Genomic DNA, 12906 nt, shown 5'->3' on the forward strand with positions numbered 1-12906 from the left:
CTCAAACGGAAATCTCTGACATTGTACGAGTGTGACAAGACTAGCTGATGCCAAGTGCACTTGAAAAGTCTCTATAAGAAATCATCTACCTACTATTTGAATGTTGATCAATTACTTGAAAACAGTAATTTTTCTGGTAATGCTCCCCTAGGTTTTTCTGCTTAAATTATGATAGCGGTGCACAACTCAGGCCCTTAAGTTCCACAGTCCTGTTGGTTTTTGTCTCTCCCTGGTACTTCTGAATGGCTGTATTGTGGACACACCTAGTTTAACAGGTACAAATCAGTGTCAGAAAAATGTATCTGCAGGATTGCAGCCCTCGCCGGACTAGAGCTGTGGACCACTCTCTTATGACTTCCATATTTCTGTTTATCTGTCTCAGTTAATATCTCTCCAAACACATCTCTATCAAACAGGTATGACCTTCAACTGACTGCATGGCTGTCAGTCTGGTTTCAGACAGTCTGGTTTCAGACAGACACCCTTCAAATCACATTATTGGTTTCCATTTTGTCTTGATCCACACTGTGGTCCTGTTTGTCTGCTGTGCAATGCATGCTGGGAGCGGCCCGCAGAGAGGACTCTTTGAGCCGAGAACACACATGTGCAGACACACACTCACACACGCACATACACACACACTGAGGAGAGAACACACTACCATCAGAATGTCTGCATAATTGACTGTTCATACCCCACGATGGGCCGGTTTGGAACCATCTGTGAAATTGGGCTTATATAGCAGGCAGGGAGAATAGAGATATCATAGACGGAGCTGCTTTCCCCTTTGGAGAGCTGCCCTGAAATAGCTTTGAAGACTGTGCTTTCTAAGATAACCAGCAGAGCTTCCTTATTACGCATTAATGGTCCAATACAGTCTCACATAGCTTTGTGTAGGCCTACAGTCTGTTGCTGTTGAACAGTAAGCCTTTAATGTTCCTGTTAGTTGAATTCAGTTCAAAAAATAAATCTATTAATTACCAACCATATCCCTACCATTCATGATTATGGATTTAATCACAGCTTGAGAAATGCATAGAGAAATTGAGGTTTGAAGTGATTTATACACACACAGATATAAAAACAAGGTGTGTGTGTACCTCAAGCTAAGATTGAGTCTTTTCAATACCAGGATCCAGCTGACAAATTGCAAGACACCTTTTTGTGGAAAAAGGAGGATAATGTATTTCTAAAATAACAATGTTTACCCCCTCTCTATTTATACCTGTGTTCTCTGTTTGTCTGTTGCCAGTTCGTCTTGTTTGTTCATGTCTCAGCTCCTGCTTTTTCCAGTCTCTCTTTTCTCGCCCTCCTGGTTTTGACCCTTGCCTGACCCTGACCCTGAGCCTGCCTGCGACCTGTGCCTTTGCCCCCCTCTGGATTACTGACCTCTGCCTTACCCTGACCCTGAGCCTGCCTGCCGCCCGCTATCGTTGCCCCACCTCTGGATTACTGACCTCTGCCTTACCCTGACCCTGAGCCTGCCTGCCGCCCGCTATCGTTGCCCCACCTCTGGATTACTGACCTCTGCCTTACCCTGACCCTGACCCTGCCTGCCGCCCGCTATCATTGCCCCACCTCTGGATTACTGACCTCTGCCTTACCCTGACCCTGAGCCTGCCTGCCGCCCGCTATCATTGCCCCACCTCTGGATTACTGACCTCTGCCTTACCCTGACCCTGAGCCTGCCTGCCGCCCGCTATCGTTACCCCACCTCTGTTTTTTTTTACCCCTGCCTACCTATTGCCTGTCCCTGTTGGAATATTAAACTATTGTTTATTCGACATGGTCTGTATCTGGGTCTTACCTTCATACTTGAAAGTATCTATAAAGCCCTTTTTACATCAGCAGATGTCACAAAGTGCTATACAGAAACCCAGCCTAAAACCCCAAACAGCAAGTAATGCAGATGTAGAATCACTGTGGCTAGGAAAAACTCCCTAGAAAGGCATAAACCTAGGAATAAACCTAGAGAGGAACCTGGCTCTGAGGGGTGGCCAGTCCTCTTTTGGCTGTGCCGGGTGGAGATTATAACATTACACGGCCAAGATGTTCAAATGTTCATAGATGATCATCAGGGTTAAATAATAATAATCAGAGTGGTTGAAAGGGTGCAACAGGTTAGCACCTCAGGAGTAAATGTCAGTTGGATTTTTATAGCTGGGCATTCAGAGTTCGAGACAGGAGGTGCGGTAGAGAGAAAGCGTCGAAAACAGCAGGTCCGGGACAAGGTAGCACGTCTGGTGAAGTGGTCAGGGTTCCTTAGCCGCAGGCAGAACAGTTGAAACTGGAGTAGCAACATGACCAGGTGGACTGGGGACAGCAAGGAGTCATCAGGCCAGGTAGTCCTGAGGCAATGGTCCTAGGGCTCAGGTCCTCTGGGAGGGGAGGGAGAGAGGGAGAATTAGAGGGAGTACTGTGCCTTGCAAATGTATTCATCCCCCTTGGTGTTTTTCATATTTTGTTGCATTACAAACTGTAATTGAAATAGATTTGGATTTGGATTTCATGTAATGGACAAAATAGTCCAAATTGGTGAAGTGAAATGAAAAAAATCCCCCCCAAAAAAGACAGAAAAGTGGTGCGTGCATGTGTATTCACCCCCTTTGCTATGAAGTCATTAAATAAGATCTGGTGCAACCATTTACCTTCAGAAGTCACATAATTAGTTAAATAAAGTCCACATGTGTGCAATCTAAATGTCACATGATCTGACACATGATCTCAGTACATATACACCTGTTCTGAAAGGCCCCAGAGTCTGCAACACCATTTAGCAACGGGCACCACCAAGCAAGCGGCACTATGAAGACCAAGGAGCTCTCCAGGGTTGGGTTCTAAAAATGTATCAGAAACTTTGAACATCCCACGGAGCACCATTAAAGCCATTATTAAAAATGGAAAGAATATGGTACCACAACAAACCGGCCAAGAGAAGGCCGCCCACCAAAACTCACGGACCAGGCATGGAGGGCATTAATCAGAGAGGCAACAAAAAGACCAAAGATAACCCTGAAGGAGCTGCAATACTCCACAGCAGAGATTGGAATATCTGTCCATTGGACCACTTTAAGCCGTACACTCCACAGAGCTGGGTTTTACGGAAAAGTGTCCAGAAAAAAATCATTGCATAAAGAAAAAATAAGCAAACATGTTTGGTGTTCGCCAAAAGGCATGTGGGAGACTCCCCAAACATATAGAAGAAGGTACTCTGGTCAGATGAGACTAAAATTGAGCTTTTGGGCTATCAAGGAAAACGCGCAGACCCAAAAGCGCAGACCCAACATCTCTAATCACCCCAAGAACACTATCCCCACAGTGAAGCATGGTGGTGGCAGCATCATGCTGTGGGGATGTTTTACATCGGCAGGGGCTGGGAAACTGGTCAGAATTGAAGGATTGATGGATGGCCCTAAATACAGGGAAATTCTTGAGGGAAACCTGTTTCAGTCTTCCAGAGATTTGAGACTGGGACGGAGGTTCACCTTCCTGCAGGACAATGACCCTAAGCATACTGCTAAAGCAACATTCGAGTGGTTTAAGGGGAAACATTTAAATGTCTTGGAATGGCCTATTCAAAGCCCAGACCTCAATCCAATTGAGAATCTGGGGTATGACTTAAAGATTGCTGTACACCAGCGGAACCCATCCAACTTGAAGGAACTGGAACAGTTTTGCCTTGAAGAATGGGCAAAAATCCCAGTGGCTAGATGTGCCAAGCTTATAGAGACATACCCCAAGAGACTTGCAGCTGTAATTGCTGCAAAAGGTGGCTCTACAAAGTATTGACTTTGGGGGGGTGAATAGTTATGCACGCTCAAATTTTCCATTTTTTTGTCTTATTTCTTCTTTGTTTCACTATAGAACATATTTAGGCAACAAAATAGGAAAAATGCCAAGGAGGGTGAATACTTTCGCACAGGACATACATAAATTCACACAGGACACCGGATAAAACAGGAGAATAACCTAGATATAACAGACTGACCCTAGCTCCCCGACACAAACTATTGCAGCATAGATACAGGAGGCTGAGACTGTGGCCCCGTCCGATGATACTACCGGACAGGGCCAACCAGGCAGTATATAATCGCACCCACTTTGCCAAAGCACAGCCCCCACACCACTAGAGGGATATCCCCAAACCACCAATTTACTACCCTGAGACAAGACTGAGTATAGCCCAGAGAGGGCTAGATAGATCCCGAGAGGGCGCCAACACGGACAGGAAGATCACGTCAGTGACTCAATCCAGTGACGCACCCCTCCTAGGGACGGCATAGAAGAGCACCAGTAAGCCAGTGACATTGGAGACAACATGGGCCTGAATCCCTGTGGAACACTTTCGACACCTTGTACAGTCCATACACCGACGAATTGAGGCTGATCTCAGGGCAAAAGGGGGGGTGGGTGGAACTCAATATTAGGTAGGTGTTCCTAATGTTTGGTATACAAAGTGTACCATTTAGTCTCACTTTGGGTTGATAATTTGTATAAATGGATTAAGGCATTAGCAGAACTGAGTGAGTTTAAGAGGATCAATAACAATCCCTATCACAATGGCATCATCTTGCATCATTTGTCCTCCTGTTGCCGCACTGAAATAGATTATCTGACTGATAGTCAAAATTATGATAATGAAGTTCTTTATATAGATTTGTCAGGCTTCAGATGTCAATCTGATGACAGTGTATGGGTGGAAATGAAACAGTAATCTGAGTAATCTGACAGACACTCCTCTCTCTGTTGACCTCTTCATCTATTTGCGACTGATAATCTCTTATCGCCTGGATATTTAATCTCCCGTGTTTTCCATCTCGCCAAGTCTCATGATTACGTCATGTGACACTCTGTTTTGATCATTTTAGCTATACATTTCTTATAATCTGAGTGATAATTTGGATTATAATATGGATGATGTCATCTCTGATGATCATCTGTGATGGGCTCCTGAGTGGCGCAGCGGTATAAGGCACTGCATCTCAGTGCTTGAGGCCTCACTACAGACACCCTGTTTCAAATCCAGGCTGTATCACAACCAGCCGTGATTGGGAGTCCCATAGGGCGGTGCACACCGTTGTCTGGGTTTGGCTGGTGTAGGCTGTCATTATAAATAAGAATTTGTTCTTAACTGACTTGCATAGTTAAATATAGGTTAAATAAATAAATAAAATAAAATGGTAATCTGGGATTATAATCTGTGTGTCCCTGCAGGGTTGAAGATCCGGGAGGTGATGATCAACGTGTCTCGTCAGCAGGTGGAGGATTTCCACGGCCCCGAGGACTACTGGTGTCTGTGTGTGGCCTGGAGCCACCTGGGCACCTCCAAGAGCCGCAAGGCCACCGTACGCATCGCCTGTGAGTAGCAGAACCATACCAGCAAAGAGAGAGAAAGAGAGAGGGGGGGTAGTGAGTCAGGGAAGATTAGTAGATTAGAGAGTGAGTAGGGGAGTGACTGATTGAAAGAGAAAGAGAGAGGAAGTAAGCGGATGGAAAGATATATATTTGGAGTCAAAGAAACATAAAATGAATCCTATTGCCTAAAAGAGAGTGCTGTTTGATTTAATCCTAGAAACTCAGATGAATTGAATCCTGTCTTCGTTTGTCCCTCCCCTCTCCCTCTCCCAGACCTGAGGAAGAACTTTGAGCAGGACCCCCAGGGGAGGGAGGTGCCCATTAAAGGCATGATTGTGCTGCACTGCCGTCCACCAGAGGGAGTGCCTGTCGCTGAGGTAAGGCCTGCATGTTTCAACTCACAGTATACACCGATTTTCATAATAATTTGCTTATGACAAGTCGTATAATGCACTATAACAGCCTCAAGTTGTTTTCTTGCCCACAATAATTAATCGGTTACAGTTATTTGTTCAAAGTATGATTACTACTACAGTATCCAAGATATCTACATTTCTCTTTAGAGTTGAGAGTGGCAGATTCTCCCCAGTGGAACTGCTTCCACTACAAGCCCCATTCCCTTCAGCATCTGAGTGACTGGCTTTTGTTATGTGTGTTTACCCCCGAGTGGAGATGTAGAGATGGTGATATAGGCTTGTTGCATACTTGAGGCAATATGTATCTCCTTGCGTCCACACGTTATAAAGTGGAGGGTGAAAAGTTATGACTTACTTAGGTGCCATGGATATATTCTCTGTGTTGGTGCTCCTCTCTGGTCTCATGTCACTTTCATCTTCAGGGTGAATAAGGAAGTAGGTTTTCACTGGCTGGTTTACTTTCAGTGGTATGAGAGGTGTGTGTGTGGGTATATTATAATGCTACCTTATATAATGTTACTTACCCTACATTATTCATCTCATATGCATACGTAGATACTGTACTCTATATCATCGACTGCATCCTTATGTAATACATGTATCACTAGCCACTTTAACTATGCCACTTTGTTTACATACTCATCTCATTTGTATATACTGTACTCGATACCATCTACTGTATCTTGCCTATGCTCCTCTGTACCATCACTCATTCATATATCCTTATGTACATATTCTTTATCCCCTTACACTGTGTATAAGACAGTAGTTTTGGAATTGTTAGTTAGATTACTTGTTGGTTATTACTGCATTGTCGGAACTAGAAGCACAAGCATTTCGCTACACTCGCATTAACATCTGCAAACCATGTCTATGTGACAAATAAAATTTGATTTGATTTGATTTGATATTTGTGTACATGTGTGTGTGTGTGTGCAAGTGGATTTGTGTGTCATAGTGTTTCTGAGTGTCCTTTCTGTCAGAGAGAGTGTATGTCGAACCGTGTGTCTTATACATATGGATGTGTATTGCATTGCCTTGGATTGGAGTGTGTGTGTGTATATGTGTGTGTGGTGCTTGTGTGTGTTTGCACCTGTGTGTGTGTGTGTGCTTACGCCTGTGTGTCTATGTAATGAATGATTCAACCCACACAAATAGTCCTCAGCTGTAGTGCTGGTCACCCTCCATGCATTGTGGTCATCAAGTAGGCAAGTCCTCCAGCTATGGAAGAGATTGGTTAAATAATACGTAGTAGAAATTCATCTGTTTCTCCAACATGGCTCTCATGCAAGAAAATGCTCATGTCTGCAGATGGAAAGCAACCCTATGAACATCTCCATGTGAATCTGGGGCATTAGTATCACTTAACTCCCTCTCTAACCGAATGTCATGTCATGGACTTTACCACCCCCTGTTGAGAATGTAGCTCTGAAGACATTTTGGCTCAGAGGGAGGTTCAGAAACTGTTTAGAGTTGAAGCAAATGAGGCCGTGGATGCAATCTGATTAGCCAAACTACTGTGTGTGTTTGGCTGTCGAGACTTCGTTTGCTTTGGTCATGCTGTTAATTTGAATGCTGTTTCACATTTTGCTGCAATTTGCATAGTACTGTGAGTTCATGTAAACACATTATTGCTACTGAGCTAATACAAGTACTGCACATTTGAATCAACATTTAATAACTTGCCAACAGTTCATCCTCATTTATCTATGCATATGTAATGGGTGTGATTTTCCAATACATAAAAAGCAACGCACTACAAATCATCATAGCATCCTCACATGCCACATCTCTCCGAGCAAGCACATTTGGTTCCCTGAATGTTGTGGGAACGTATGTTTTTGGTTTCACATTGGTTGCGGGAACAAAGCCAAACAAAACTAAACATTTTTTCAATGTTCTGAGAACAGAAGTGAACATTTCACCTGAACATTTTAGAATAAAAATTATAGGTCATTTGGAGGTTTTAGAATAACTTCCTTAAAACTTCAACTGAATGTTTCAATCAGACTTTTAATAACAAGCTTATTTTGGATGAACTTTTTAACTGAAACCACAGCTAGGACACATAGAAATTCATTTCCTTTGGCATTAATTATGAAAACACATTTCTTTTTTATTGTGAAACGGCGTCAGTGAGATTTGAACCTATAATATATCCATGGACTTAGTCCACTGCACCACCAGGATGGAGCTAGCATGCCATGCTTTTTTACGCATACAAAGCTGTTCATTTTAGTCTATTCAAACAGACCCCTGTCGTGACGTTGTATTAGTTAATGTGATGACTGTTGCTCATCGAATGATTAAAGGTTTTTAATTGCGTGATTATATGAATCAAGCAATTATTAACTCCTTAACCTGGGTCACCATGGGAAAATGAGTTTTTATTGAGTTTCTATTTCCCAAATTAATTTATTTGAAGAATATCAGAATATCGATTTTACAACCGTCGCTAATCCGTTTCCTCTACAACCTCATTCTGAACGTCGCATAATCCAGGAATCTGCACGGACCCGGGTCCCACCAATGAGTTCGTACCACACCAATCTTAGTTGATTATTTATTTACTGGAAAGCTAAAATGATGATAAAAGTACACAGTCTAGGCTATTGATTAGAACGGGCCAACACACTATGGAGCATGTTACCCAAAATGGGGATTTAAAAGAGAGAGAAAAAGAGAAAGTACACGAGAGAAATATACATTTGGGTGCATTTGTCAGCTATGCTTATTTTAACCCTAGCCTTGCCCCAAACTGCCGCTCTTATGGGTCAGAATATAGTGATGTAAATACGTGTGGGAGGTCACAGATGGGAAGCTCCGCGTGGGTCGTTTAGGCTTCTCAATTACACACTTCTCCGGCGCAACTCTCTGGTTGTCCTCACGATGTCAGTGTCCTTTTGACTTAGTGGTCTGATTCCTCGCACTTGCTCTGGAAGGGGTCTTCTAAAGACAGACAGCTCTGTAGCTCAGAGCACACAGCGTAGGAATGAAACAGTGTAGATACCACGATTCGATGGAGAGTGGAGGCTAGGTGGTCCGGCTTGAATTCACCTGCTTAGACACAGCTACTCATCAGTACCATGGGTAGAAAAAATATTTTTTTGTCTTCAACCTTGTGTTACGTTTAGGGTTCGTTGACTTTTTAGATCTCGGCTGCAGCTCGGTTACTCATGTTAATGTTCATTCTTAACTCACATCTCTTATACCCTCGGGTCAGAAGTGGGCGTAACCGCCTTTAGGGCAATTCTCTGGGCGTACCAAGTTAAGAGGCAAGGTCTAGATTTTACTCAAATCCAATTTTAGACAACTAACTTCACATTTCATCTTTACCAAAACATTCTCTTTGATTTGGACATTTTCCACACAACGTACAATGTATAAACATCAAGCATATACTGGGAAGAGTCTTAAAGTTACAATGTTATAATAACATTGTAACTAATAATGTAATAACGTCATCTATTAACCTTTAATAACAAAACAAAAATTACATACATTTTCATATTCCATCTATCGTCATGACCACCATTGTGGCTGACGGAAACCATTGTTCCAAAGTCCCTTTATTGCATGTATAATGTTCTAAGGCTGGTTCTCCATAGTGAGAGGACAAAGGAATTTTGTCTGTGGCCTAAGATTTACCAGGGGCGTGAAGGGTCATAAAACCCCCACATCTTCAGACCCCTAGATCTCTCCTCCTCTGTTGGGGGTGAGAGATAATCTGTAGGATTGTGGTCTCCTGTAACCTGACCTGATCAGGACAGTCATGACACCCCATTTCAAAGGAAACAAGCACTCATTAAGATCAGGTGTGGCCAATTAGTGGGCACGGCCAACACACCTGAACACACCAAAATAGAGGAAAGAGAGAGTTTTGTAGATGCTCAGAATGGAATGTATATGATTTAAAATAATGTTCTTAGAACATTCTCTGAGCCATTGCCACCTCTCCCGAGTGGCACAGCGGTCTGAGGCACTGCATCTCAGTGCTAGAGGCTTCAATACAGACCCTGGTTCGATTCCAGGCTGTTTCACACCTGGCTGTGATTGGGAGACACATAGGGCAGCGCAAAATTGGCCCAGCAATCGTCCGGGTTAAGGTTTGGCTGGGTTAGGCCGTCATTGGAAATAAGAATTTTCTTCATGTTCTGAGAACAGAATGTATGTTTTTAAATACAATTCTTACCACTTTTTCTGAAAGTTACTAAAGTTTTCTTGTGTTTTTATGGAAAGTTTTCTTAACAATTTGAGAACATTACTTTAAATAGAACCATAAGGAAACCTGTAGTAAGCGTTATGCTTGGAACAATTTGAGAACATTACTTTAAATAGAACCATAAGGAAACCTGTAGTAAGCGTTATGCTTGGAACAATTTGAGAACATTACTTTAAATAGAACCATAAGGAAACCTGTAGTAAGCGTTATGCTTGGAACAATTTGAGAACATTACTTTAAATAGAACCATAAGGAAACCTGTAGTAAGCGTTATGCTTGGAACAATTTGAGAACATTACTTTAAATAGAACCATGAGGAAACCTGTAGGAAACATGCTGAAGTCCTGAGAATCCCACAGAAGAACGTTGTTTCTTGACGTTCTCTGAACTTTGAGAACATTCCCAATGTCAAACCAGTCGGAGAACGTTCCTAGAACATTACCAAAGTTGAAATGAAGTGTAACCATGTTTGAACTTTTATGAACCGTTCTGTTAAAGTAATGAAATACCAAGAAAATCTATTTTTTGTCAAGTTCCTTAAATGTGCCGAGAATGTTCCAAAACCAAGCAACTGTCCTGCACCATTCCCAGAAGGTTGTGGGAAGGTTGTATGCAAAATAACCATAGGACAACCATGCTCTCACCAAGATCTAAGAAACATATGGTTCTCAGAACGTTATGTGCTAGCTGGGTTGTTTCTTTAGTCCGTTCCCTCAAAGGAAATACCAACTGAGGGAGACGCCAGAGTCGAGTGGCTCCACTGTTTATTTTTTTAACCATCAGAGAGTGGGCTATGTGAACTGGGCTGCTGTGTGCATGTTTCCATGCCAGTGAACAGCAGACAATGTCACTCCATCTGGCTCAGTAGGAATGAAGCCAAAATGGCATCCGGATAAAGGTCCGTGGCTGCCTGTGTCCCATAGTACAGCAGGTGGGGTCTGCGACTGGAGCTGACACATCTGAACTAGATCCTAGATGGCTCAATCTACAGTGCGTTCGGAAAGTATTTGACTTTTCCATATTTTGTTACGTTACACCCTTATTCCAAAATGTATTAAAAACTTTTTTCCTTAGCAATTTACACACAATACCCCAAAATGACAAAGCAAAAACGTTTTTTTTTATTTTAGAAGAAAAAAAATCATTATTAACATAAGTATTCAGACCCTTTGCTATAAGACTCGAAATGTAGCTCAGGTGCATCCTGTTTCCATTGAACATCCTTGAGGTGTTTCTACAACTTGATTGGAGTCCACCTGTGGTTAATTCAATTGATTGGACATGATATTGAAAGGCACACACTTGTCTATATAAGGTCCCACAGTTGACAGTGCATGTGTCGAGGCACAGATCTGGGGAAGGGTACCAAAACATTTCTGCAGCATTGAAGGTCTCCAAGAACACAATGGCCTCCATTATTCTTAAATTGAAGAAGTTTGGAACCACCAACACTCTTCCTAGAGCTAGAAGCCCGGCCAAACTGAGCAATCGGGAATTGGTCAGGGAGGTGACCAAGAACCTGATGGTCACTCTGACAGAGATCCTCTGTGGAGATGGGAGAACCTTCCAGACGGACAACCATCTCTGCAGCACTCCACCAATCAGGCCTTTATGGTAGAGTGGCCAGACGGAAGCCAATCCTCAGTAAAAGGCACGTGACAGCCCGCTTGGAGTTTGCCAAAAGGCACCTAAAGACTCTCACACCATGAGAAACAAGATTCTCTGGTCTGATGAAACCAAGATGTAACTATTTGGCCTAAATGCCAAGCGTCACGCCTGGAGAAAACCTGGCACCATCCCTACGGTGAAGCATGGTGGTAGCAGCATCATGCTCTGGGGATGTTTTTCAGTGGCAGGGACTGGGAGACTAGTCACGATCGAGGCAAAGATGAATGGAGCAAGGTACAGAGAGAACCTTGATGAAAACCTGCTCAGGACCTCAGAGTGGGGTGAAGGTTCACCTTCCTACAGGACAACCACCCTAAGCACACAGCCAAGACAACACAGGAGTGGCTTGGGTCTGAATACATATGTAAATGTGATATTTCAATTTAAAAAATATAGAAATGTACAAACATTTCTACAAATCTATTTTTGCTTTGTCATTATGGGGTATTGTGCGTAGGTTGATGAGGGGGGGGAACTATTGAATCCATTTAAGAATAACATGCTGTCCACACCACTCGCTTTACGTGCGCGAGCATTGCAAAATAAATGTACACATAAATGTTATTCAATCATTGCATCCAAACTGCTCACGTGCGTCAACGAGCGTCTGCGTAGCCAGGCACAAAAATAGCACTTGGTTCTATTTGTGATGCTTGATGTGCTGCAAGTCCCACCTCTCCCATCTCCTCATTAGTTTTTAGGAGCATATGGGTGATTGCAAGATTAACTGAGGTCAATACTCCAGTCCAGTTGGTGGTAGTAATGCACCTTAAAGTTGGTTGCCAACCGCCATATGAAGTCCAAAAAAGAAGAAGAAGCTTGAAGGAGGAGCGATTACTAGAAACTAACTCGGTTTACCCTTTTATCTGTGGATTCATTGTCAGAGTAGAGGAACTTGTACATTTCATGTAAAATAACAACCCAATGTTTATATCCCAGGAAAAATTTGCTAGCAACAGCAAGCTAGCTAGCTAAATTGCCATGAATGTTTAATGCTTTCCAACCTGTCCCCAAATTAATATAGTTGATTCAGGGCTTGTTTTGATATTTCAACCTGCATGTCCTATCGCATCTGGTGTGGATAGACAAAATGATGTGCGATGGCGCACGCGGATGTAACAGAATGTGGAAAAAGTCAAGGGGTCTGAATACACCATGGTGTTCTGTGGCAAAGTGAAAAGCACGTAGCTAAAGCTACAATGGGTTCCTACTGTATTAGAGCCTAGATGATTCCTTTGTTCACCT

The 12906-nt window shown here is 42.9% G+C and overlaps 1 protein-coding gene across 2 annotated transcripts in view; it reads left to right on the forward strand.

Annotated features, from left to right (window-relative positions):
* LOC109868633 (netrin receptor UNC5D) overlaps positions 1 to 12906 on the forward strand; it is a 315876-nt gene that overhangs the window by 257378 nt on the left and 45592 nt on the right. For both annotated transcript variants that reach the window (XM_020458331.2, XM_020458332.2), the window contains exons 3-4: positions 5215 to 5358; positions 5629 to 5732. In XM_020458331.2, coding sequence (XP_020313920.1) covers positions 5215 to 5358; positions 5629 to 5732 — 248 coding nt within the window. The remainder of the gene's footprint in view (positions 1 to 5214; positions 5359 to 5628; positions 5733 to 12906) is intronic.

This window comes from Oncorhynchus kisutch, linkage group LG23 (genome assembly GCF_002021735.2).
Source record: "Oncorhynchus kisutch isolate 150728-3 linkage group LG23, Okis_V2, whole genome shotgun sequence".
Classification (NCBI taxonomy): Eukaryota; Metazoa; Chordata; class Actinopteri; order Salmoniformes; family Salmonidae; genus Oncorhynchus; species Oncorhynchus kisutch.